Raw genomic sequence first — 27,964 nt, 5'->3', positions numbered from 1 at the left:
AGGGTTACATCCTTGGTGGTGTAGTCAGTGAGTTTGAGGTGGAGACGTGGCATCGCCGAGAGCACTACAAGTCCACCCTGACATATTCATTGTACTGTCAGGAAACTCTGGGCCTCTATCAGATACTCCGTTCAAATGGATGTCCTGTGGGTGAGAATGCCAGTGTCTGGGAAGGGGTCTTTCTCCGAAGACCAGTTACTACCAAGCTGCTCAAGCTGCTCCATTTCAAAGTGAAGGTCGTTTACCTAGGATCAGGAAATGTTGAGGGTTCTCCCTGGGAGCGCAGCAGAATCTTTCCAGTTTTCCTATGACGTTCACCTCACTTAAGCGTCTAAGAGACCCATGAGGGATGGTCTGTTTAAGACAGGAAGTCCCAGACCCCTTGCCCTGGGCTTTCCCTTATGCTGAATCTGTAATCAGAAAACAAAACAAAACAACCTTCTGATTTTGAGCAACCTGGAAAGGAGACTTGATCTTGAGATAGTTTTCCCAAGGCTGGGGTGTGATCTTGTAGCTGCCCTGTTAGAATCTTTCACTCTGGTGACAGAACATTTTGAAACTTCCCCCAGTAAATGGTACTGGATATAAACTGCTGTGTGTGTGTGTGTGTGTGTGTGTGTGTGTGTGTGTGTGTGAGCATTTCTGTCCACAAGAGCATATGAAGTTACCTTGGCATCCTAGTCTATCACTTCCTGTCCCTCCCTTGAGACAAGGGTTTTTCACTGAAAAGACCCTGGAGGACAAACATACTGGAATAAGGGTCCCTGTCCTGAGGGCGTTGGTTGGATGTCTACAGTCATTACTTCGTGTCTCTTCTTAGCTGCTCTGTGTCTTCCCTGTACAATTATGTTTGCCATGGAATATTTAAGGTCACGGTTCACTCTCTGACTACACAAGGAGACCCGAGACTTTTACTCATTTTTGGCTCAAACTCCCTGGAAGAATTACAGCATGATAGTCATCAGTAATATCGTCTCACTCATTGGTAGCTTTAAAAACAACAACAACAACTCTGGCTTCCCTCTCTATCTCTGTCCCTTATAAGAAGCCACTGTCCGGCTCTTGGAAGTCAAAGCTGAGCTCTTCTACACTCAGTGCACAATGCTGAATTAATCCAAGAAATCCAGCTGTGGCTGTCTCAGTTTCTAGAAAGTCACTCTCTCCAACTGTGACTGCTCCAACTTTGCCTCCGGGTGGGCTGTATGGTGCTGTGAACCATTTAAAGCTTCTTTTTAAACCTTCATGAATAACAGGTAAGTGTTCTCATAATAAAGGAGTGGTGATGATTGGTATTAATTTAAAATATCATATGCTAAAATTTTATTTAACATGAAACAGCCAAAGATTTAAACATGAAAAATAACTTATTGCCAATAGTATTAGCTTTATTATATAGTTATTAATTGACTCAATTATTGGGCTGATAGCATCTGTTTTTATAGAATTTCCATATCTGGACCTCCCTCCAATTCCAACAATGCTTTTGAACATATAAGTGGGAGCAAAGACTAAAAGACATGTTTTCTCCTAAAACTAGAAACAGATTAATATAAATTTCTAACAATGAGAAACAGATGAGCAACATTTCATTGTTAGGCAATGATTTCATTTTTTGCCTCTTTTTGAGTTTTTTTATTTTTATCTTGATGAAGAACTTTAATTTTAGTTTGTGTGTGTGTGTGTGTGTGTGTGTGTGTGTGTGTGTGTGTACACATGCTCGTGTGTGCGCGCATGCTCCTTGAAGTCACAATTGAACTCGGGCCTCAGCCTCCTGAATCTGGGATTACAGCGCAGGTCACCTCTCCTGAGCATTTTTATTTCTGTAGAACCCAGGTCTCATGCTTTGTTATTACTTAAGGCATTTTCATCTAGTAGGTACTTTAGCTGGCTGATGCACGTGAGACTTTTATCCCTGTGGCTCATCCAACCATCTATCACAGGAAAATGTAGCATCGTTTACTTCTTCCTGGGATGAGGGATGTTTTTTACATTTGCCTCATCTTTAGGTTCCCCTAGCCCAGAGCTAGCATCCATGTTATTCCTTATTAACAGCCATATAACATAAGCAGTACCACGTGAACATGCCTACCATGTAGCAGGCCTGCGCTGAATAGGGTTCATTCTCACGAAGCTATTCTCAGAATGAGGGGAAGGCAGAAAGTATGTTGCTAAGCACCATTCACGCAACTCTGTGGGTGAGGCTCAAAGGAATGTCCTGTGGGTGTTCAGGGAGGGCATCTTGGCATAGATTGGCCTTGAAATGAGTCTAGGAAAGTGATGGATTTGCTGGAAATAAGGATGTGGCAGGAAAAACAAAAATGTCTTGATTTCTTCTGCCGCTACATCAGTCATCACAGAAACTTCTAGTAGCAGATGGGTGGTGATTTCTCACATAGCAAACCATTGATTCTGTAGCATCGGATGCCAGAAAGAGGGCCTCTGAGCCAATTCAGCTCAGATACCACATTCCTAGATATAACACCACAGCCCCCAGGCTGGAGGCACAAACCTCAAGACTGGCTCCCTGAAAATGTGTCTGCTAGTTCCAAGCCTGGGGTGATTTTATTTGTGCTTTTGACCAACTGACTATATAAACCATTGTTATTACAGCTTCCTCTTTGAGTTTGGCTAATTTGCTTGAACAACTCCCTGAAGCAGGCTTATCAGGTTATTTATTAAAAATATAATAGAAAGCATACAGATAAAGAGATGGGTAGGAGAAGGTGTGGGCTCTCACAACCCTCTGGAAGTCTCTACATGTCCTCTGTCTGAGAGCTCCCGGGATCACGTCCTTTGGATTTTTCCCATTGTATAGGCTCAGTTGCTAGTAGGTTGGGTGGGATAGCCTAGCAAGTCTGTGTGTAAAGACTTTCTTCCTCTAGGAAATGGAATGGGCTTCCTCTTCAATGACAAGAGTTTTATGACTGTTGATCCTGCAGAAGGACAGATAGGTCAGAGGGTTCATGCCTAGTAGCAAGATAGAAAGGCAGGAGAAGCCGGTGTGGTAACTCATGCCTGGAATCCTAGCACTTATGGTGGCTGAGACAGGAGGATTCAACGTCAGCTTAAACTGCTGCGAGTTCAACGTCAGCCTTGGCCACATAAAACCCTTATGAAAGTAACCCTAGTTACAGTGTGAAAACCTATCTCTACAAAGAAAGCAAGGAAGAAAGGAAGGAAGGAAGAGAGGGAGAGAAGGAAGGAGGAAAAAGGAGATAAAGGAAAAAAGGCAGGGAAAATTAGAATGACTGATAGAGTTTTTATGACTCATCTCAAAAAAGAGAAATGTCAGTTTCTACTACCTGCCTTTGGGGAGAAGTTACAAGTCAAGAACTAGGTACAAAACCAAAGTATCACGTATCATGATTTTATAATGGGAAGGGGCTCTGGTAGGCAAGCACAGTTTAAAGATATGAAATAGAACATTGTTTCTGGGAAGCCTCGGTTAATCCGTTTGGCCCAGGACTCAGTAACTGAGGCAAAGGCTAGAAGCTGGTCTCAGATCTGTACAGATTCATAGCACCTTCTGCCTGCCTTAGCCCTGTTCTTGGTGGTAGTTTGCTTTTGAGTGTGCATTGTGAGTGGGTGAGTGGTATGCATTGTGGATAAAAATCAAACAAAACAAAACAAAACAAAACAAAACAAAAAACAAGAACCCATTGCCAGTACATATCTTTAAAATGGGGACTGCATTGATGAAATAGAAAAGATCTGTGTTGTGAAAGAGCCATCAGGATGGGGTGGGGTGGAATGGGATGGGGTGGGATAGAAATGAAGCTTCCTCCTGCCCAAATGCCTAGACTCTGTCAATGTTGTTAAAGAGAGGCAGGAAGCAGCCTCTCTCTTGACTGATGCCATTTTGAACTCTCTCTCCAGCCTCTGGGTGTGAACGCTGGAATAATGTGGACCTTGGCACTGTGGGCATTCTCTTTCCTCTGCAAATTCAGCCTGGCAGGTAGGTTAGCCTTTCATGGATCGTATAATTCATATGTTTTGGGGGAAGAATTTTTAACTTTGGAACAAAGGGATTCTGAATATTCACAGTAGAATCCTTGACAGTTTTAATGCACGTGTGTGCCCGTGCATGGGCACAAGCTTGCCTGTGTGTGCCAACAATAGAAATACTTTTGCACATGTAAATTTGGAGAGATGATCTGTTGCGTTCTTAAAGTAATCAATGACCTCATAAGGATCAAGTGCAGTCAGACATGTTCAACATCTGGCCCAGAGGCTCCATACATTCCAGGAGAGCTATGAATGAGACCCAACATATTTCCAGAGCATAACATAATATCATGACAAAATGTCAAAAGTGTAGATAGCCCAGGGATATAAGCATAGCCCAGCATAAAATTGTAAACTTACTTTATGAGAGGTTTTTCAAAAATGTTTAGTAACTCTATTATGTAGTTTTTAAGAGTGAACTGTGTATATGACAGTTTCTTGTGCCAATGTCAAAAGCTTCATCCTACCTAAACCATGCCAACCTAAGAGCAATTTAGTTTATCACAACCTATGTTTAAAAAATAAAGATGTAGAAAAAAATCACTGTGGGCTGAATATTGAAAGTCAGAGAGATGCAATTTACCAGCAATTGTTTTTTGCATGTCACATGATCAAGGCATGCCCCATGGCCATTCCCAGTCCTAAAGGGCCAAGGAGGTAAAGTCCGCCTGTGTGTTCAGGAAGAAGAGATACTGACACTGAAGAACATTTAACCTGCCTTTCTGTAATACCTGTACCAAATGTCTGTGTTTGGCAAGCAACAAGCTCTGAACAGAGGTGGCCCCATGCAAATAGACCTGGTTGGGTGGAAAACAACTTTTGGAGCCATTTTCTTTTTTCCTGACACCTGGTGACATTCTTATTTCTGGAAACTACATATGTCATTCCTTCTACTTACGGATTTTAGTACATGTTAATGGAAGCTGCTTCTTTGTCTTTGAAATCTGGCTTTAATGAGATAAGATTCACATGTCTGGCAGTTCTGTTGAGGACATTAAGATCCATAAGCTCTTGGTTTGCTCAGTAGTGTGACCTACAGCTAGTTTTAGTGCTGCAGAGGAAATGGCTCAGCGGTCAAGAACACTTGCTGCTCTTGCAGAGGACCATAGTTCAGTTCCCAGCAGTTTACAGTGACCAGGAATCCCAGCTCCAGAGGAGGCCTGATCCTGCTCTATCCACTGCAGGTACTAGCACTTACGTGGACATGCCCCAACACAGGTAGACATGAATACAGATCTTTAGAAAAACCTATAGTCAGTTTTAGAGCATTTTCTTCATCCAAAAAAGAAACCTTAACCATTAATGGTCATTCTCCTTTTCTCTCCCCCTTCCTCAGCTATTTCCCCTCCCCGCCACCCCTAGTCAACTACTCCTCTCTCTTATGGTCTGACCCTATACATTTGCATGTTTCTGACATTTAAGAAGTACTTGCATTTAGCTATAATTATATATACATTAATAAGTGTCTTTCTATACATCCTCCCCTCTAACTACCCACACTTCTAGTATCTTCTTCCATAAGGTCAGCCTTTTTTAACGTACACAGGGAGACTGTAATATTTATCTTTCTTTGCCTCTATTATTCCACTGTGTGTGTGTGTGTGTGTGTGTGTGTCTGTGTCTGTGTGTGTGTCTGTGTGTCTGTGTGGAGTGTATGTGAGTCTGGAAACCAGAGGAAATCTTTATCACAAGTCACCATCCACTTTTGAGATTTTTAAAGACAAGGTTTTTCATTGGCTTGGAACTTACCACACGGGCTTGGCTTGCCCCAGGATCCACATCCACATGGTGGTGCCACCATGCCAGACTTTGGCTTTTCAAAATCAGATTAGAAAAAGTAAAGGAGAAATTTATTTGACTGAGCTATCTTCCAGGCCATGAATGTCTCATTAGCCTATATATCTGTCTTCATATCGGTAACTCACTGCCAAGATTACCGGGGCTATTATTTCATACTTGTGTGTGGTGTGTGTGCTTGTTATTAAGCAGGTGCGTGCATCTACATGTGTGCGGAGGCCCAAGGGTCATGTGACGTTCCTTTCCTGTTTTTTGAGACAAGTTCTTTCATTGAATCTGGATCTCAAGGACGAGGCTAGGCTGGCTGTGCAGTGAGCTTCAAGGTCTGCCTTTCTCTGTCCATCCACCATTGCTATGGCTGGAGTTAGAGGCGCACTGCCACACCCAGCCCTTCACACTCACAGTGTATGTGAATCCTATACACTCCCACAAGCCCTGTATACCACACACACTACACACTGTACACAGTGCATGCAGCAAACACACATGCACACATATAAATACAATGCTGCTCTCTCTGAGTCCTGGACATAGGGAGTGCATCAGTCAGCAGATGAGTCATTTCTCTTGGGAGTATTTGGATAACCCTTAGTTCATCTCTACAAGATTCTCCCCGTGACACTTGTGAACTATTCTGGCTGTTAACATCCTGCTTGCTGTCCCAAGGACTCCCCAGGGACGTCTTAAGTTGTGTGGGCCCTTTGTGGAATGTGTTAATTCTGCACCTTCCAATCTCCATGTAACAGGGACTATTACTTAGGTCTAGCATTTCATTTTGGTCTTGTTATGCATCTAAACTTGCAAGTCGCCATCTTTGTCATGGTTTTGGGTACCAAAGCTGTGAGGATAGAAATTCTTACTGAACTACTGAGTGGCGGGTACGGATATAGCACTTGTGGGAGGGAGTCAGAGACATCTAGCTTTCCCTCGTTCTCCTGTGTCACTGTCTGGGGTCTCCTTTGTGCATGTGAACAATGTACATATTATAGAATAAATATATAAGTAAATATGTATATAAACATTTATATCTAGAGCCCTTTAAAATCATAAATGCTAAAATCTAAACAGAAGGATGAGTGTCACTCATCATGGAGCCCTTTACTGCCTTCCTAGGAAACAGTAATATCTCTCTGAAAGAGTTAAAGTACAGATAGCATTACTCTGGTATTAGAGAGGAGTAGAATACCACTGTTTTCTATGATTAAGTTAAATTAAACAAAGTCTCCTGTCGACTGAAAGAAAAATCAGGCAGGAATACAGAAACAGGAGAAGTTGAAGAGCCTGAAAGGCTATCCATTAGTCCTATCTCACTTTCTTCTGGTTTCCAGCAACTTTGGGTTAACTCAGTCTTTCCGGGGTAAAAACTTCCACTTCCAAAATTCTTGCTATCCCCTTGTTCTTTCTTCTGCTGGTGTCTGGGCATTCGAGTAGGATTTGCCTAACACTAGTGTCTTCAGGAGTGAGTCCTTACACTCCACTCGTCTTCTCTGGCCCATCTGGTATTGCCCAGCCTCTCCTCTGCTAGTCACTGTGAGTCAGCTGGCTTTAGCTGAGCAGTGGGGTATTAAGTTTGTAGCTACACCAAGTTGTTTGCGTGTGGTCTGGAAGTCCCTCTGTGTATACATGCCTTCGTTCCAGTCCTCAGCCTACTTTAATCTTAGAGATCTACCTTCAGACCACCCCCAATCCTGGAGCACAAGAAAGATTCGGGATCCCCGGACGCTATACTCACCTCTAGGCAGTTCACCAGAAGGGTTGCTCTAGGCCTCCCTTCTGCCACTGAGGATGAAGATGCCTTGCTGGAGTTGGGGCTGAGTCCTGAAACCTAGCTTCTTCTAGACTCCCCACCTTTTCATGCTGAGCCCCGTAAAATGAGATGTTAGCCCAGATGGCTGGTCGGGGCCCATTTGCATGTTTATCTTGCTATGCCCTCTTTTCATTCCAATCTCCTTCTCTTCAGTTGGTCCTTGCTAGAAGGGATGAGTTGCTACAATCACCAATACCTCTTCCTCCTTTCCTCCTCCCTTCTCTCCTATGAGCACGTATGTGTACGTGTGTGTGTGTGTATGTGGGGGGTGGGGGGATGATGTGTGCTCCTACAGCGGCATCTGCCCAGACCGAGGCCAGAAGAGGCTCTTAGGTGTCTGGCTTTTTCACTCTCTGCCTTGTTTCCTTCAGATCTTTATTGTGAGATCCTGAGCTAGGCTGGTGGCCAGCAGAGCCCAGGAGTCCTGCTTCCCACACAGTGCTGGTTTGCAGGCCGTGTGTAGCTTTCTTACGTCAGCTGAGGAATCGACCCACGTTCTCATGATTCTGCAGGAAGCACCCTTACTCACGGAGCCATCTCCCCGACCCACCCTTTTCTATTCCTTGTCCGATAGGGACTTCTTTTCTAAGAAATATTAAAGCTTTGATTTAATATGTGATTGTGACTCGGTTTTCCCTCTGAAATATACCTTCTCGTAAAGACTATTATCCAGTCAAACATTCAAAAGACATTAGTAGGAGTTTATCATTGCCCTTAGTATAAAATTTCCCTCAGCTCTTGCATTTGTGTATGTATTAGAAATCCATCATTTGGCCTAGTTGGCCATCATTGGGAAGAGAGACCCCTTGGTCATGCAAACTTTATATGCCTCAGTACAGGGGAATGCCAGGGCCAAGAAGTGGGAGTGGGTGAGTAGGGGAGTGTGTGGGGGGGGGGAGGGTATGGGGGACTTTTGGGATAGCATTTGAAATGTAAATGAAGAAAATACATAATTAAAAAAATTGGAAATGATAAAAAAATTTAAAAAAAAATGATCGCAAAACCAGAAAAAAAAAAAAAAAAGAAATCCATCATTACCTGGTATAGCTGATGAACCCACTTCTCAAAATAATATATCAGTGCAAAAAACCCCACCCAAAATAATACAATCTAAGATTACAAAGGAATCTATACATATTAGAAATCAAATTTTCAAAAAAAGAAAAATTTATGATACTAATTCTTTTTTTTTTTTTTTTTGGTTTTTCAAGACAGGGTTTCTCTGTGTAGCCCTGGCTGTCCTGGAACTCACTTTGTAGACCAGGCTGGCCTTGAACTTAGAAATCTGCCTCTGCCTCTGCCTCTGCCTCTCTGCCTCTCTGCCTCTCTGCCTCTCTGCCTCTCTGCCTCTCTGCCTCTCTGCCTCTCTGCCTCTCTGCCTCTCTGCCTCTCTGCCTCTCTGCCTCTCTGCCTCTCTGCCTCTCTGCCTCTCTGCCTCTCTGCCTCTCTGCCTCTCTGCCTCTCTGCCTCTCTGCCTCTCTGCCTCTCTGCCTCTCTGCCTCTCTGCCTCTCTGCCTCTCTGCCTCTCTGCCTCTCTGCCTCTGCCTCTGCCTCTGCCTCTGCCTCTGCCTCTGCCTCTGCCTCTGCCTCTGCCTCTGCCTCTGCGTGCTGGGATTAAAAGCGTGTGCCACCATGCCCAGCTAAATAGTAAGATCTAATGATTAATTTATGACCAATATTAAGCTGATCTAATCATGACCTTAATCGAGAACCGGTAACATTGTATTTTATATTTCATGCTATCTACAACTGAAATAGAATGTAAAAATTTATAAAAAAAAAATTTAAAAAGTCAAAGGTAATGATTCTGTTTCTACAGTTTGTTGACTACATTCATGCTGAAATAAAATTGTGCATAAGTCAGTGAAAAATCAGGATATAATGTCACCTCTCCAGAGGCCATGGGATCTAGAGAATGGAGCCAATAACTGAGGTGGACTGAAGCCTCACGCAGTAGCCGACTTTACTCGGAGCATCAGTCAGTTTATACTCTGAGGGCTAAGAAGGGTCACATGAGCAAAAGTGTCCAATCACAAGGAGAAGCCATATGTGGCAAAAACATGCTTTTCCGTAGAGGCACATAAGACTTCATCAATAACCAGTTAAAATGAATAATCGGAAGTAAACTCAGCCCCATCCACTACACATTCCAAGAATGGTTTCATGCTTTGAAGAAATTGAGGCCACAGGATTCTTGTTTTCTTGGAATTTTTTCACAAGCGCTCAGAATTTTCCTCATACAACGCCATTCTTGGATCATATTCTGACAATGTAACTCATCCCCACTACTGTTTATTAATATATAAATTCTACTACTTAGGAACTGTGATGGTTTGTATATGCTTGGCCTAGGGAGTGGTACTCTTAGAGGGTGTGGCCTTGTTGGAGTAGGTGTGTCACTGTGGATGTGAGTTTAAGACCCTCACCCTAGCTGCCTAGAAGCCAGTCTTCCACTAGCAGCCTTCAGATGAAGATGTAGAACTCTCAGCTCTGCCTTCATCATGTCTGCCTAGATGCTGCCATGCTCTCACCTTGATGATAATGGACTGAACCTCTGAACCTGTAAGCCAGCTCTAATGAAATGTTGTCCTTATAAGAGTTGCCTTGGTCATGGTGTCTGTTCACAGAGGTGAAACCCTAGCTAAGACAGGGGCCCCTTAGGGCACAAGAGCTTTGTTCTGGATGAGACAGTCTGTGCTTTTCCTGTACCATAGGAAACTACCAAGAGCATCAGCTGCAGACATGCAAGCATCGTGCACCATGATGTAGTATAGATCGAATTTTTGAATTTTTCTTATGTTCATATTCATAATCCAGTTATTCTGAGTGGTTCATTTGATGCCTTACTTAATAGTTCACCCCATCTAATGTTTACTTTAAATAACTTTTGCTTCTAACTGAGTTTTTGTTGTTCTTCTTATTGCTGTTTTGTTTTTTGGGGACAGGGTTTCTCTGTGTAGCCCTAGCTGCCCTGGAACCACTGGCTTCAATTCAGAGATCTGCCTGCTTCTGCCTCCCTAATGCTAGAATTAAAAGTGTGTACCACTACTACCTGGCTCTATTTTTTTATTTATTTTTATTAGGGCTGTAAAATGTATTTTTTTTCCAAATGTAGACATCTCTTCAAAGGCAGTAACTGAAGTAACAGACTTTTCCTGAGTCTGGTCAGGACAGTGGTTCTCAACCTATGGGTTGCAACCCCTTTCACAAGGGTAGCTTCAGATATCCTGCATATCAGGTATTTACATTACAATTCATAACAGTAGCAAAATTACAGTTATGAAGTTCCAACAGAAATAATTTTGTGGTTCGGGGGTGGGGTAGGTGGTGGTTACCACAATATGAGGAACTGCATTAAAGGACGGCAGTATTAGGAAGGCTGAGAAGCACTGGGTTAGGAGAATCTCCTCTACTTAACAAATGCAATTTGGAAGGCACTGATTAAAGTGTGAAGTGCTAGCAGTGGCTCTTGTGTTCTAAAGCTGTGATTCTCTGACTTTTCCCTAGTCCTGCCGACTAAGCCAGAGAACATTTCCTGCGTCTTTTACTTCGACAGAAATCTGACTTGCACTTGGAGACCAGAGAAGGAAACCAATGATACCAGCTACATTGTGACTTTGACTTAGTAAGTGTGGGAACTCTCTGTGTGTGTGCTCTCAGCAGGAGGCGGGGCTTCTGATTCACCCCTGAGTCAAGTTACTTAGGAAGGATGACATTTCTCAGTAACTTGTGGGTGGCTACATCAGTAAAGTGGGTGGGTGGGTGGCATCCCAGTTCCTTGCAGACATGCTGACAGGATTGAACCCGAAGAGGGAGGACTATAGGCCATATGGTGATCTGCCATTAGAAATGCCAGAATTGCTAAGAGTCGTCCTCCAGTTAGGAGCATGATGAGAAAGTCTTCATTTACCATATTTGGTCTTACTCCTCTTCTTTCTAGAAAGAACTCTATACCTCTGTTTTGTTTTCATGGGTCCGGATATAGTGGCTGTGGCTTTGAGCTAAGAGGACTTGCCTCAGCCTGCCACTGACTCTATGGGACTGTTTGTCAGTTCAGTGGTCACCGACTTTTCTTCACCACCTCATGCATCCTTTTTGATTACAGTTCTATTAGAATATAATTTTTTATCATTTAAAAACTACAGTTCTAACCATAAGCCAAGTATTTTAGTATGTGCAAGTTTTAAATTTTTTTCTAAGAAAGCTAATGAAACTATTCATTTGTGTTCCCCTACAAACAAAATTACTCAGGCTTGAGATTATTTTGAGATAAACTTTTGATTTCTGGGTTTTTTTTTTCTATTTCAAGTAGAGAGCCAATTATTACAGGGATGATGTTGCTGTTGTTGTTGGTGGTGGTGGGGTGTGTGTGTGTCTGTCTGTCTGTCTTTATGTGTTCACATATGTATGCACTCAAAGAGAAGTCTAGTTTACATTTACAAAAGAAGAAAAGAAAAGAACAAATCCTTGCCCTGGGGAAGAGAGAAGAGGTGGGTAGTTTTTAAGTTGAGACTTCAAAGACATCTGATAGTGTGGGAAAGAAGAGAAAGGGCGCAGTTCTGATTCCCACCCACCTGATTCCTGTTAATGATGTGAGAATAATACCTTGAGAGGGTCTATCAGTCCACAATCAGTCAGCAATCATTATCTGTTATATATTACCTGTCTCTTGTCTCTTGTCTTATTATTCTGTTGCTATGAAGAGACACCTTGGCCAAGGCAACTCTTATAAAAGCAGGAATTTATCTGGGAGCTTGCTTCCAGTTTCAGAGGGTCAGTGCATTATCACCATGGTGGGAAGCACACACTCATGGCACTGAAGCAGCAGCTGAGAACTTTACATCCTGATCCATACGCACAGCAGCAAGAAAGGGAGGGGAAGGGAGAGAGGTGGGCAAGAGAGGAGGGGAGACACACATACACTGGTCCTCAAAGCCCACCTCCTGTGATACACCTCCTATGACAGGCCACACCTCCTAACCCTTTCCTCATCAACTGGGGATTAAGCTTACATATGTATGAACCTATGGGGGAATTCATTCAAATCAACACATCTCCCTACCCTCTTTCTGTCATCTATCGTCTCTCTAATCTGTCTTTTATCTGTTATCTCCCTGTATGCATAGCTACCTAGCTTAATGAGTTTTTAAAAACACTATAGGCATATGATAAAAAAAATTCAGCTTGAAACATACAAATTCTTTGTTGCATTGTCAAAAGGCAATCATTTAAGCATTTTTATGAAGAGCTTTCCAAGCACCTGTGACACATCACATAAATATGTTTTTCTAAAATGGTGATTATTCTGCACATGATATATATCCTGAATTAGAAGATAAGGTATTTTAAATATTAGTTACATTTGCAATAATTTATTTAGCAAATCCTCTGGTGTTTTAAATTTGGGGGTGGGGGAGGAGACAGGGTTTCTCTGTGTAACTCTGTCATGGAACTTACTGTAGAGCAGGCTAGCTTCGAACTCACAGAAATCTGCCTGTCTCTGCCAACAGAGTGCTGAGATTAAAAGCATGCACCACCACTGACAGCCTTGAAAGGATGAATTCTTAAGGATCTAGCTTCAATATTTTGATTCTAATATGGAATTTAAACAATCTGTTGATTATTTCTTAAAGTAGGAATGCATAGTCTACAGGCTTGATTATATAACCTGGACTTTGGGCAATCTGTTCTCTCTTATAATAGGAAGGCGCCATCATATGTTCTGCGGTGTCTCCAGAGGGTCTGTGTGGCTCACAGCATCTCAGGCAGGCAGGAAGCAGGTACCCTTGGCAGATGCACCAAATCCCCACATAATTTCCTAAGAAATCCAGAGCAGAAGTCAAAAATGATTCTTAGCCCATCTAAGTGTGATTTTGTTTTCAAACTCATGTTAAATTCCTCCTTCTTTTAAAGCTCCTATGGAAAAAGCAATTATAGTGACAATGCTACAGAGGCTTCATATTCTTTTCCCCGTTCCTGTGCAATGCCCCCAGACATCTGCAGTGTTGAAGTACAAGCTCAAAATGGAGATGGTAAAGTTAAATCTGACATCACATATTGGCATTTAATCTCCATAGGTAAGTAGTTGATGGTATCTATGTAGAGGCATTGGAGTAATTGCTCTTCCAACTTCCTTTCCCTAATGAAGGAATCTTTAGGTTCAAATGCAGACTCAGAGTGTGAGGGAATAATTGATATATACCACAGGTCTGTTGAAGTTTGGTCTATTGCTATGTATTGTAATGCTAAATTCTGTATCACAAGGTCTAGTTGCCTCAAGACAAATGAATTCTCATGAATGCCAGCTTTTGTTGTGCAAACCTTGCTCCTTAATTTAAAACCATTGGTTGAGTAAAGATGCCTATATCTTGTAATTGGGCAGAAGAGAGGTAGATAGAAGAGAGGGGGTGTGAGAAGAGACCATGAGGAGAAAGAGAAGGAGAAGGAAGAAGGTACCTTCAGGTAGGTGGATCAGCTCAGGGCCATGAGGTCCAGCCAGTTGGAGCAGAAGTGGCCAAGAATATGGCAAGTGAAATTTTGGGATTATTAACAGGGAAATAGAAAAAAATAGCATAGAAGGTTGTTACCTGCCCAGCTCTAATGCTTTAAGACTATTATAAATATAAAGGTTTTGTGTCTTTTTATTTGGGAACTAAATAATCTTGGGTGGAGTAGAAACATGCAAATAATATTTACCATAACAGGGCCAATAATAGATATGAGTATTAAGGAAGGAGGAAGATGTGGAGGGAGAAAGAAAGGGCAAAAAGAAGGGAGAGGAAGGAAGGAATTAATTAAATGACGAGAAAAAAGAACAATAAACAAGAGGTATCTTGCTGACCATGGTTCTCGGAGAAATAGCCATGGCCCCGTTGTGGCCCCATCGTGATGCCATCGTGGCCCACGAAGGAAATGAGGAGCTCTTGTTTTGTTTTGGTTTTTTTTGTTTGTTTTTTTTTTAAAGTGTCTCCAATTTCAATCTTTCAAACTTTTTTCCAAAAGTCAATTTCGCCATGTAATTTAAAGTAACTGGTTTATTTAAATACAATTAATATATTATAAATTCAAAACACTAGAGTATGCAATTCAGTAGATTTATTATATGTTCAAAGTTGTACAAGTATCACCACTCAGTTCAGAAATAGGATTAAGTTCAGTGTAGTCAGAAAACTTCATACTTATCAGGAACAAGTCCCCAACCGTTTATTTACTTTTTCTTCTAACATCTAGCAAGTTCAACCTGTTTTTTTTTTTTCTTTCTTAACTCTATGCATTTGCCTATTAGGAACATTTTATATGAATAGAATTGTATAACATATGCCCCCTTTTTTTAAAGTCTGGCTTCTAGAATGTATTCAAGGTCTGTCCTGTATTATTCCATTCTTAAGGTTGAATTGTAGCCCATGGGATGGATAGATCATTATGTTTGTCCCCTTCAGCTCCTTCAGTCCTTCTCCTAGTTCTTCCATTGGGGTCCCTGGGCTCAGTCCGATGGTTGACTGTTAGTATTTACATCTGTATTGGGCCACGTGCTGGTAGAACCTCTCAGAGAACAGTCAGACCAGGATCCTGTTGGCAAGTGCTTCTGGGTGTCTGAGTAGCTCCTAACTTATTTATTTAATCTATTCTGTGTTTGCCAGTTGGCTAGTCACCTATTCTTTAGTCCCTGCCTGCTTCTCCCTTTGCTTATGAATGTATTATTATGTTTTACCATCATGGTGGTTGGCATTGAGTACAGGACTAACTTGCAAAGAAGTCACAGGAGCAATATTCTTGTTGCTGGCTATGCTGTTTCCATTTGTTCAGGCCTTGGGGGAGTGGCACTCTCTTTTCCACTGCCTTGCTAATGAATCGGTGTAGAGAGGACCACAGAATATGGACTGTCTTTGACTCTCTAGGCTTACTGTGCTCTCAACTCTCGGTAGACACTATTAATACCTTCTCATCTGTCTGTAAATACGAAAATTGTATGGTTTTTTTTGTTTGTTTTTCAGCAAAAACCGAACCACCTATAATTTTAAGTGTGAATCCAATTTGTAATAGAATGTTCCAGATACAATGGAAACCGCGTGAAAAGACTCGTGGGTTTCCTTTAGTATGCATGCTTCGGTTCAGAACTGTCAACAGTAGCCACTGGGTAAGCTATCCCAGTGTGGTCTTTCCACTAGAGACCCAAGGAAGGGACTTATTGACAACTTCTGTTCATCCAGAATTGCGTTTTTCACTTTTTACATGAAAAATGAAAAAAATATTAATGGTAACTATTCTATTTCCCCCATTTTCATTTGTATCTTTTAGCATGGGCGTACATTCTACCGTATACGTTTTGTATTCCGAACACAATGACACTCTGAAGAATTAGAAATTTGGTTTTGTACTATACCCTGTTTTATATATCGGGGTATCGGCCACTAGAAACTATTATTTGGCCACTTTAAACATTTCTTAAATCTTTATGAAATAGCATATTTTAAGTGAACAAAATATACATTGCATCTACTAAATTGTTACTAAGCCAGCATTCCTGTCAGAACCCACCCAAATCAGGAACAGAACATCCAATAGTCTGTCAGAGCCTTCTTCTTACCCGGTCCTGAGCACTGCCTGTACTTAGAGCATGGTTAGCAACCTCGTTGGGGGTTACATATCCGATATTCTGCATACCAAATATTTACATTAAGATTCATAATAGTAGCAAGACTATAGTTATAAAGTACCATAAAATATTTTTATGGTTGGGGATCACCACAACATGAGGAACTGTGTTTAGGGTCTGAGTGTTTGGAAGGTTGGAAATGACTGTTATAGGGCTAGCTTCTTCGTCATGACAATCATCTCTCTGCTTTTCATGCTTGTTTGTTTTGCTTTATTTTGCTAGATTTCTGAGTATCAGAATCATCTTGGAGTTTAAGCCAAAGACTGGGTAGCCCCTGGCTCTTTGGGCTCTGCATTGTACCCCTCAGAGTAGTGGACACTAAGTTTCTGTCACACAAACTTCCAACTAGCAAAGGAAGAGGAGGAGGACAGTGATTTGGGGTGTGAGCCACACCTAGTGTGGGTATGACTTGTCTCAGCAATAAATCACCACAGCTGATGCTGAGAAGCAGAAAGGTAATACATGCTATCTCCATTCCTGCTTAGAGTCCATTCTGTCTTACAGACGGAAGTCAATTTTGAAAACTGTAAACAGGTCTGCAACCTCACAGGACTTCAGGCTTTCACAGAATATGTCCTGGCTCTACGATTCAGGTTCAATGACTCAAGATATTGGAGCAAGTGGAGCAAAGAAGAAACCAGAGTGACTATGGAGGAAGGCAAGCCCCTCTCTTCTATTCCTCATCTGCTTATTCTGGTGTAGGGCTTCCTGGGTTGAGCCTTAGTGGGGTTTGACACATGGGATTGGGATTCGTGAATTCTTGGGAAACCAGGACCTAAAGTGTGTGGAGGACCCCCTCTCCATGAAACATTAGTGGTATCTTCTAAGCCCCCTGGGAATTAGGTAGACTCCTCAGATGCCTAAGTTACCACAGCAGTCTTGTGTACCCAGAGATATAGGACCGCAACTCTCATATTGTTAGGAGATTCTTAGACTCTAGAAGTGGCATTATATCCTTGGAAGGCATCCTATGACAAGTTGAAGCTATACATGTCTTAAACCTTAAGGATGGCTCCTAACTACATTAAGTTTGTGATAATACAAGAAAACAGGTCCTATTTTTAATGAGAGCAAAGGAAAGAAAGAAACAGGCTGCACAAAGCCACCTCCCATAGCTGGTCTCCGGAATGAACTTCCATACTCCTGGTCTGGAATTTATTTCTTCCTGTTCCTGATTGAGTTTCCAGGAGACCAACTTGGAAGTATCAAATATTTGTCACAGTTAACCTTTTGGTTAGATTCAGGAACCTGTCTAATACCTTCTGAATTTGTATTCCCTATTGGAGGTGTTCCAACTTAGTCTGTAACTTTCTCTTCATGGCTGTAGTACCTGCATCAGTTGGGGGATTGGGTATCCTCATCTGAGATTCTTACATGCCATGGTCTGGTAATATGGGGAAGAGACCACAGAAAATCCAAAATCACACGTTCATGTGTTAGGACCAGACCTTGTATGCATTGGGCATAAATTCTACAGACACCCTCTCAAACTGCTTAAGCAATATGAATATCTACAGGTAAAAAAAAAAACTGCACATAAAGTGCACAATAAGAAATAGCCAAATGGTGCTATGACTGAGCCAAGCTCTCTCTGTAAAACACCAGAACGAACCTTCCCATTCTTTCCCAAACTGTCCTCTTCCTCAGTGACCCCTTTCACCAGGTGACTTAGTGATGAAATAATACCCAGAGTGTGGTTCCAGCTTGTCCAGATCCTGCTGTGGAGATCACTTTTCTTTCATGGTGCTAGCACAGCTCAGTCTCCAGCTGTGCCTGCTTCTCAGTCCAGGATGTCCTCATGTCACTGTCCTCAACATTCTCTGCTGTCAGCACTGTAACTTATTATTTCTTCTGGTTCAGCTAGTGCCATCACCCCAGGACTCTGGCTCTGAGTGGGACATGCTGCTCTTGTTTGTCGTCTTCTTCTTCTTCTTCTTCTTCTTCTTCTTCTTCTTCTTCTTCTTCTTCTTCTTCTTCTTCTTCTTCTTCTTCTTCTTCTTCTTTTTTATTTTTCAGGACCTGAGAAAGGGGTGGTGGTGGATGGATGACCTAAAGCCCAGAAAGTCCTAAGTTCTTGTTTTTCAACTCACAAACCAACCATTTTCTATTTCATAATGGAATGCTAGTTATCTAATTCACATCATCTCAAACCTTAAAATTACTTGAAAAGTTCTAAGCCACATTGAAGTTATCATTTTTTTTTCTTTCAACCTATTGATGATTAGAACTAGCTACCTGTATTTAAGTATTTAAATATTTATCTATATCATACAGAAGTATTTAGCCTTAAATCCTAGCTATATTTCTTAAAAGCTTATATAATTGGATAATATACATACTTTCTCTACAAGGATAGTGATGTCAAATCCCCACTGTGACAGGACTGTAGGGATTAAATGAGCTCATCCAGGTACAACGCTTTGTGCAGTGGTACTTGCTAGACGTTAGCTGTTGCTGCTGTTGGTCATTAGTAGTAGTACTAGTATGTGTCTGATTGCAGATGGAAGCGCTATTGTACTAATGTATACAGGTGTCAAATCTCAGAGGGTATAGGATGGTGCAAAAATCCATCCAATTTTAGGTGACCAGGTGTATTCCAGTGGAGTATATTCTATCTGCCCTCCCCATCTATATTATTATTAAGTTATCATAGCGGTGCACTTTTATTTTGAAATATGGTTGATTCCAGTCCTTCAACCACAAAATGAAGACCTTGTTGAGCACTGTAAGGCTCACCCTCTCCTCTCTGCCTCTCACCCTCTCTCCCTCACATCTCCTTCCCAAGGGCAGGGTATCCAGTGGCTCGGTGCTCATCCATCTACTGCTGCATTCCTCTTCTGTCAGTCATGAGCTTCCTCTTGTTCTTTTCAGTTCCACATGTCCTGGACCTGTGGAGAATTCTGGAACCAGCAGACATGAACGGAGACAGGAAGGTGCGATTGTTGTGGAAGGTGAGCTCCTCTTCTCACTTAACCCCACCCCCTGGTTAAAAACCTTTGGTCTCTTCCACTCAAGACACTGTGATCCGTGATGTTTTGTCTCCTAACTTTCCCTTTCTGTAGGGCTTTGTGCTTGCCTCAAAGCTCCCAGTTGTTGTGTAGGTCTGAGACTCCCCATAGGTTAACCCTGTAGACGGCTCAAGTACACATTGTACATCAGCTGCTTTCGTTGATCTGACGTGTTAATGTTTGGAGCAGTAACAAGTGCAACTACAGGATGCTTTGTGGCCTTCTGGAGGAAGCTGCCTCTGGCTTCCATCCCCTAGAATCCAGTGTGAGTTCCTGCAGCTTCATTCTTATACCTACAAGGAGCACTGTCTGGGGTCATCAGCATTCGTGTGTGTGTGTGTGTGTGTGTGTGTGTGTGTGTGTGTGTGTTCATCTGTCATTACCAACACATTTGATATGTGTGTTCCTTTAAGTAACAGACTAGTATAGTGTACAAAGGCAGGAGAGGTGGTCATGTGGCCCTTTCTAGGGTGAAAGTATGGGCCTGAGGGAAAAAAAGAAGATGGTAAATGATACAGGGAAGAGGGGAAGGAAAGAACTAATAAGGAAGAAAGGGAGGGAGGGAGGGAGGAAGGGAGAGAGAGAGAGAGAGAGAGAGAGAGAGAAAGAGAGAAAGAGGAAGAAAAAAGAGAGAGGAAATAAAAAAGGAAGGAAAGAAAGAAGGAAGAGAAAGAAGGAAGAAAGGAAAAAATGAGAGAGGGAAAGGAAGGAAGGAAGAAAAAAGAAAGAGAGATAGAGAGAGACCGGGGAACACAAAGGGAGAGCAATGAGGCAAACAGGGAAGGAAAGGGAAAATTAGAGAAAAACCCACAGGAAACAGAAGAGAAAAATGGGAAGTTGAAGGGATCAAGAATAGGTTAAGACGAAGCTGTTGGGACTCGATTGTATGTCTGCAGAACTATCAAGAAATAATCTCTCTGCTCAAGTTTGGCAGTTTAAGTCTTCTGAGTGGCGACATCATCCTGGCTTGCTAAGTGACAGCCCCAAACCAATCACCTCAGGGTTGACATTGTTCTGTCCGTCTCCTTGGGTCACCCAAGGCATGGACATAGGGAGGCACAGCCAGGGATGCTGAGGATATTAACCTTGGGCATGATGTAATGTGGAAAGGGATGGCTCCGTGGATGTGAGCAGCGATGCTTACCCTTATGTGGTCTTGGCATGATGCCTTCCCTTGCATGGTCTTGCTAGGCAGTGGGAGGAGTCCAGCAGGCCAGCCTGAGAAATAAGTGACCAGGTTTCCCCACCTACCTCACCTCTGTGCCTCAGGAGATGATGGTTTTCTGCTTGTTTTATTTTTTGTTTTAGTTTTTTGAGACAGGGTTTCTCTGTGTACCCCTGGCTGTCCTGGAACTCACTCTATAGATCAGGGTGACCTTGAACTTAGAGATCATCTGCCTCTGCCTCCAGAGTACTGGGATTAAAGGCGTGCGCCACCACCCTTCTAGGTTTCCTAAGAATTCGAGTTCTTTAGCAGAGCCTGCACTAAAAAAAGTTTGATCATGGTAAAGGATGTGAGATTTTGTGACTAACTTGAGAACCACTGACTTGTACACATTTAAATATGGAAATCGATAGGTTCAGTGGTAAAGTGCTTGCCTAGCATTGGTGAAGCTGTGGGCACAATTTCCAACACTGATAATAAGTAAATAATAACATCCAGCAATTTTTTAAAAATATGAACTACATGTCAGCAAAACACAAAAGGGGAGAGATAAGGATTCATCATGAGGACCTCTAGTTTAGACATTAGACAGGTTCTAGCTGGTCTTCTTATTCCTCTGGCCAGTGAAAGGGAGATTCCTGAACTAGGATGGCACTGGGTCAAAGTGAATGCAAGCTCTGTCTGAGCACACGGCCACTCATTCTGTCCCACGTATGTTTGTAATGAGTAATAAATATCAGAAAACTGGGTGTCCCCAGAGTTCCCAAGAACTACTCATCGTGCTTACTCCTAGATAAAACGTCTGGTCAGTGTGTCTAAGGTCAAGACTAGAAATAAGAAAATGGGTCAGGGTTTCTGGGGTTTCACTTTGGACTGGGCAGGGAAGCCCTGAGTATTTTCGTCCTTTTGGCTGGATTACCTAGCTGGACATCTTGCCCAGGACACACCAATCTCCCTGTAGAGGGAAACTGTAGGAATAAAAGATAAAGGCACAGCTACCCACCAGCCTTTGATGACTTGTTTTGATGAACTTGGTTTTGGCCCAGAATGAAATGCCTTGGCTCTAGATTTTACACCCCTCCCCACACATGATAAGAAGGAAAGACACAGATGGAATTAGAAGTGGCTTGCTCACACCAGCCTGGCCCCATGAAGCTGGACTTGTATTAACTGATATCAAGTTACCATTTGGTATAGATCATCTCTTCTGCCACTTGAAGGGTTGACATCGCCTGCCAGCAAACATTTGTGTTGGAAAGATAAACACCTGCTTGTAACTTAGCGTCTGATGGCTAACATGACATCTTTCCATTTGTCACTGTCCCCGTGCCTTTCTCTTTCTGGTATCGGCAATAACTTTTGTTTTCTTTGGATACAGAAGGCAAGAGGAGCCCCCGTCTTGGAGAAAACATTTGGCTACCACATACAGTACTTTGCAGAGAACAGCACTAACCTCACAGAGATAAACAACATCACCACCCAGCAGTATGAACTGCTTCTGATGAGCCAGGCACACTCTGTGTCCGTGACTTCTTTTAATTCTCTTGGCAAGTCCCAAGAGGCCATCCTGAGGATCCCAGATGTCCATGAGAAGAGTAGGTACCTCGTTCTCAACGTGTAGCCCCATCTGGTTCAAGAAAGAGTGGTCCCTGTCCTCAGGGTAGCTGTTCCTCTTTAATCAGATGGAAGAGAGGGGAACGGGGGCTCTTTAGGTTGTTGTGGAGAAACATGATCTGTTTAACAGTCCCTTCCACCCAAAACTCCAGTTCCACGGAACAAAGCCTGTGCTGAGAGTTAAAGCCCAGTCCCCCAGCCCAGTCACAGCCTCGAAACTGTGATTGCTGCTTCTGTTGGTTCTGGTCCAAATGGTTGAATGCTGGCTTGAGTCATAAAAAAAAAAATAGGTCATATTCAAGACCTGTGTTATCAAAGTTGTGTCCTCTCCTAAACTCTGTTCTTCCCAGATGTCCCTGTGTCCCAGCTGTGGTTTAGTGTTCCTTGTCCTGTTTTCTGTCTTTCCTCCTTCTACCTGACTGCCCAGCTAGGAAAACCCCTTGTATGTATATAGACTTGCTTGTTAAGTTTTTTTGACAAGAGATCCCACTCTGCAGCTGCCCTCTAATTTACAGGCAGGTCTGCTTCATGTCAGGCGTGATGGTATTGCTGACATCAGCCACCATGCCTGGCATCTACTGAGTCCACACTGGACATTACTGAACCCAGGCAAAGTGGCAAAGCCTTATTTTCTGTTTTGGAATTAAAAAGTCTTCTTGGATTGTGTGTGAATGCTGTCTTGTGTGTGTGTGTGTGTGTGTGTGTGTGTGTGTGTGTGTGTATGTGTGGTGTATATGAGTGTTATGTTGTATGTGTGTGTGTTATATCATATGTATATGTATGAGTGTTGTGTCCTGTGTATGTGTTATGTATGTGTGTGTGCTATATCCTGTGTATGTGCTATGTCATATGTATGGATGAGTGCTGTCTTGTGGGTATGTGTGTATGAGTGCTGTGTTGTATATGTAGATGTGTATGCCTATGTGTGTGTGAATGTGTGACTGTGAGTACTGTGTCATGTATGTGCATGTGTGCGTGTCTGTGTGTATGTGTGAGTGCTGTGTCATGTATGTGCATATGTGTGTCTGTGTGTGTTTATGTGTGTCGGTGTGTGTCTATGTGTGTCTGTGTATGTGTGTGTGTGTGTCGGTGTGTGTCTATGTGTGTCTGTGTGTGTCTATGTGTGTCTGTGTATGTGTGTGTCTGTGTATGTGTGTGTGTGTGTATGTATGTGTGTCTGTGTGTGTCTATGTGTGTCTGTGCATGTGTGTGTCTATGTGTGTCTGTGTATATGTGTGTGTGTCTGTGTGTGTCTATGTGTGTCTGTGTATGTGTGTGTGTCTGTGTGTGTGTCTGTGTGTGTGGGTCTGTGTATGTGTGTGTGTCTGTGTGGGTCTATGTGTGTCTGTGTATGTGTGTCGATGTGTGTCTGTGTGTGTCTATGTGTATCTGTGTATGTGTGTCTGTGTATGTGTCTGTATGTGTCTATGTGTGTCTGTGTATGTGTGTGTGCCTGTGTGTGTCTATGTGTGCCTGTGTGTGTATGTGTGTGTGTCTGTGCACCACTGTGGATCCCAGAACTGGTTGCTGGATGTCTCCTCTATCACTCTCCACCTTATTTTTTACACTAGGGTCTCTCACTGACCACATCCCACTGACTGACTAAACTGCCTGGTAGGAAGTTTGCTGGGGCCCTCCTGTCTCCCTCCCAGTGCTGTAATTGTAGGCATGGGCCGCCATGCCTGGGGTCTTATGTGGTTGCTAGGATCCAGCCCCGGCTGCGCATGCCTATGCAGCAAGCACTTTACCCACTGAGCTTTGTCCTCAGCCTCTTCACTTTTGGGTCTGGGTTTAAAACTTGCAAGCAATAAATGGGACTCTGCTGTCTGCACAGAGCTTCCCATCCTCTGGTGTCTACTTTGTTCTCTCTCTCTCTCTCTCCCATCCTCCCTCTCCTTCCCCCCTTCCCTTCCCCTTCTCAAGAGGATACATACCCCATGAAGGCAGTACTTTTTAAAAACAATACTTATATGAATTCTTAAGAATTTCATGCCATGCATTTTGAACATATTCTTCTCCTAACTCCTCCCAGATTCACGCCCTCCATCCTCATCCCGTTACTCACCCAAATTTGAGTTTCCTCCTTCTTCTGCCCTCCCCTGATGAATCTGGTTATATTGCCCAATGATGCTTGATTGTGGGCCCAGAGGGCAGCGTTTTGTTTGTTTGCTGGGTTTTGTTTCTTTAAAAACAATGATAATTCCTGAATGTCAAATAACAGAGGAGCTGGCACGGACATCAAGGAGCTCTTCTCTTTGACTGACAGCTCTGTTTGCTCAGCCCAGCCTAGACCAGGCATCCGTGTCACAGCTCTACACTGCCGTCTGTCCTTCTCCCCCTCCTCCCTTGACTCTGACCCACTTCTGCCTTTATTTTAGAATTCTGCAAGGCTCATGATTTTGTCATTTGTCATTTGAGTCAGTGTCCTTAACATCCCAGTTCCTGGCTCTAAGAGTCTAGTGACATCAAAACAAATGATATGTGATTGGGATAGATAGTCTTTGATAAATAGAGGTACTGCCAAAAGTAACTAATCTCAGTTCCCACTATTGCCCTGTAATGGGAAGCAAGAGAGAGCAGAGGGTGGACGTGTGGTCCTTGGAGTCCAGCAGCCCTGGGTTCAAACCTTAGCTCTCCCACAAGATACCGCTCCCATTGGGTGAGCCAGCTGACCCCTTTAAGGTGCTTGTAAACCGGAACTCTTACATGACGCATCAATCTCACAAAACCGTTGTGCGGAATACGTGAGATTCTCTGGGGAGATGTTTTGTCTGGCGCTGATCACCGCTCCTTTTGTTGGTTTTGAGACAGGGTCTCATGTAACTGGGCCGTCCTCAGACTCACAGTGAAGCAGGGGATGGCCTTGTGTTTCTGGTCCTCCTGTCTCTTTCCCCAGTATACAAGCATAGCAGGTTTACGCTGTGCTAAGGATTGAACCCAGGGCTTCCCTGAGCACTCCACTGATTGAGTTCCACCTCTAGTCCTGCTGTCATTGCTCTCTGTGTGTCTCTGTCTCTCTGTCCTCTCTCATGCTGGGGATTAAACGGGGGACCCTGTGCATGTTACACAGCCAAGCTCTCACCACTTAGATACTAGGTTACAGTGGCCTACTATCATTCTTAATAAAGTTCCAATTAATCACATTTCTACTAGGTATGGATTGTCAACTTAAAAATAATATAAAATGTACTTTAACTAGGACTCTTTAGATTTGGTATTGAAACTATTACCTATAATGGTCCTAGACGAGGAACAGGCCAAATCTGGCCCAATGCATTTTTGTTTTGCAAATGACCTTTTAAACTGTTGCCATGTGCAGGTTTTCGTGCCCTCTGTGGCTTCTTTGCACAACCGCTGTGTAATGAGTAATTGTGATAGAGACCACGGTGTAGCCTCTGAACACTAAAATGCTACTGTCTAGCTCTCTATAGAGGACGCTTGCAGAAGGTTCTCACTCCTTTTTCAGTATCAGTGACCACTGGTGACAGCAGATATTTGATATGGTACGTATGCGTGTCGAAAGGCATGATCCGTGCATGTTAATGGAGGCACAGGAAAACAGAATGCCCATTATATCTCTGGCTGCTCGTTCAGTGCGTATCATAATGTATCACAGAGAAGTGAGACTCTACAGAGTTTTGTTTAATAATAAAGTAAAACCAGGTAGGAAAAGAGCTAAGTAATAATAATGGTGGTGCTTAACTCTCATTGGGTCGCTATGATCGTCACATGTCGTGCACCAGGCTATGTCGGGCATTGTGACAAGATGGCATGGTTTATCTCAGCCTCGAAATGGCCCATGAGGCAGATTCTGTTAGGTCTGTCCTCTACATGATAAAAAGACCCAGGGAAGTTTTGTGGTTTGTACAAGGTTTTTCCAGTGCAATCCTAACCCAGATCTGTATGAACTAAACTGGTGTGATGTATTTATTTTAGAATTAGTGTTCATAATGTGTAGCTAGGCTTTTGGCTACTTTATTGGGTTCTTCTATCTACTACCCTTCAGACCCTTATTCCACCCTAATCCTTTCCAACCCCCAACACTAAATCAGAGACAAAGAAGGTTAGAGGGGAAAGGAGTGTAGACCTCTTTAGACTACTTCCTGGTGATTAGGTATGTCAAGTTCCTCAAGGCAAGTCCAATCTTTGTCATCAGAATGTCTCCAACCACCAACCAGCGATCCAGCAATAGCAAAAGCAGCAGCAGGAATCCGCAGCAGCAGAGGGAGCAGCAGCTGCCACAGGCCCTCTCTGGCCTCTTGAATTTATGACCTCTTGAGTCCCCAGAATTCTAAACATAAACTATCTGTAGCTGGCAAAAATCACGCCCCTCCTAGAGCACAAGACAATCACAGTGGCGTGGACAGTCTGAAGCAGTCCCCTATCCCACACCTGGGATTAAAACAAAGACATAGTCACATAACATAACTGACTGGGTTTTTTTAAGAAACCAAAATTCTTACCACAATACTGTGACTCGGAATTCTGGTCACAGATGCCGCACAAGCCGAGATGGTTACTTGCCTCTGTGGGTATCATCTTTAAAGTAAAGGATTGGCAAAGCTAACCCTTCAGGGTCTCTCTACTCTTGAACTTCTTGAAATTTATGTGTCTTCAGTCACAGGCAGGATTGGTCTGGTACAGGATGTGGGAAGCAAAGCCACTTGTGTGGTGAGCTGGCCTGAGGGGCAGTGGGGATGGCATCAGGGAGAGAGTTGGGGCTCAGTCTGAACTGGTGCTGAGAACAGGATCGGCCAGATCTAGGGAGGCTGTCCTCATGACCATCACAGGGTATCACCAAAGTTCACAGTCAGCCCTCTTCCCTGCCTCCAGGGCAGATCGAGTTTCCCTCTTACTCTTTTAGGAGCAAGTGCCCAAGGTGTTCTTGATGAAGAATGGTGATTAGTCTTTATTCTGTAGGATGATTTAGAAACTTTTTCTTGGCACTTCCTTAATGAGGCCAAGTGCTCCCTCTCGCGTGGCTGATTCATAGTTTCGGAACTCCTTTCCGATCTCCTCATGATCTCCTTCCCAGCCCCTGCAGCGTACCTGGCTCTTGGGGCTCCAGGACTGGTGAGCCGGAGGACTCTGAGGTCTGGAGGTGTGCTCACTCATCTTCAGGGCAGGAGTCCTTGCCAGGTTACTTGCTAAGAAAGTGTCTCCAGGAGACCAGAGGAGGAAGTGGTGGACACAGGCCAGAGGCAAAGGTACTATATTACTATCCTAAGGCTACTGCTGGGAAACACCACCAACTGGGTGGTTTCTAACAACAGAAACACATTGTCCCGAGGTTCTGGAGGTTAGAGGGACGGGAAAGCAAGCTGTGGACTGGACCATGTTCCCTGAGTCTCTAGAGAAGGATCTTCTTCAACCTTTCTACATTTCCTGTGGCCCTAGGCCCTGGCTTGGGGCAACTCCAATATCTCCAATTTCTTCCACTCTACCTCTCCATCCCTGCTTGCTTGCTCCTTTCTTATCGTTCTTTTTCTTTTATATGTGCTTTTTGTGCATATTAATTTGTATACATGTATGGAGGCCAGAGGCAGACATCAGTTGTCTTCTTCAATTGTTCTCCACTTTATTTTTTAAGTAGGGTGTGTGTGTGTGTGTGTGCATACATGTGCATATGTACATGCTTGTGTGCATCCATGTCTGTATGTGCATATGTGTGTGTATATTCTTGTGTGCATGCATGTCTGTGTGTGTATGTGTGAATGCATGCATTGTGTGTATGTGTATATGCATGTGTGTGAGTGTGTATGTGTGTATGTATGTATGTGCATGCATTTGCATATGTACATGCTTGTGTGCACATGTGTGAATATGCTTGTGTGCATGTGTGCATGCATGCATTGTGTGTATGTGTATATGCATATGTGTGTGAGTGCCTGTGTGTGTGTACATGCTTGTGT

General features: G+C 43.1%; 1 protein-coding gene across 6 annotated transcripts in view; it reads left to right on the top strand.

The window, feature by feature from the left end:
* The window catches only part of Il31ra (interleukin 31 receptor A), a 58,802-nt gene that overhangs the window by 17,630 nt on the left and 13,208 nt on the right, over positions 1–27,964 (top strand). For 2 of the 6 annotated variants that reach the window (XM_006517621.3, XM_006517620.3), the window contains 7 exons: positions 3,877–3,955; positions 11,117–11,234; positions 13,523–13,686; positions 15,604–15,746; positions 16,770–16,923; positions 19,137–19,216; positions 21,817–22,033. In XM_006517621.3, the coding sequence (XP_006517684.1) occupies positions 3,901–3,955; positions 11,117–11,234; positions 13,523–13,686; positions 15,604–15,746; positions 16,770–16,923; positions 19,137–19,216; positions 21,817–22,033 (931 nt within the window). In that variant the 5' untranslated portion in view covers positions 3,877–3,900. Of the gene's footprint in view, positions 1–1,022; positions 1,254–3,876; positions 3,956–10,816; positions 10,848–11,116; positions 11,235–13,318; positions 13,390–13,522; positions 13,687–15,603; positions 15,747–16,769; positions 16,924–19,136; positions 19,217–21,816; positions 22,034–27,964 lie in introns of those variants that run through there. The other 4 variants (NM_139299.2, XM_017315499.2, XM_006517623.2 and 1 more) reach the window with 4 other exon arrangements.

Source organism: Mus musculus, chromosome 13 (assembly GCF_000001635.26).
Source record: "Mus musculus strain C57BL/6J chromosome 13, GRCm38.p6 C57BL/6J".
Lineage (NCBI taxonomy): Eukaryota > Metazoa > Chordata > Mammalia > Rodentia > Muridae > Mus > Mus musculus.
The sequence above is the reverse complement of the archived record's forward strand: the minus strand, read 5'-3'. Positions and strand labels throughout refer to the sequence as shown.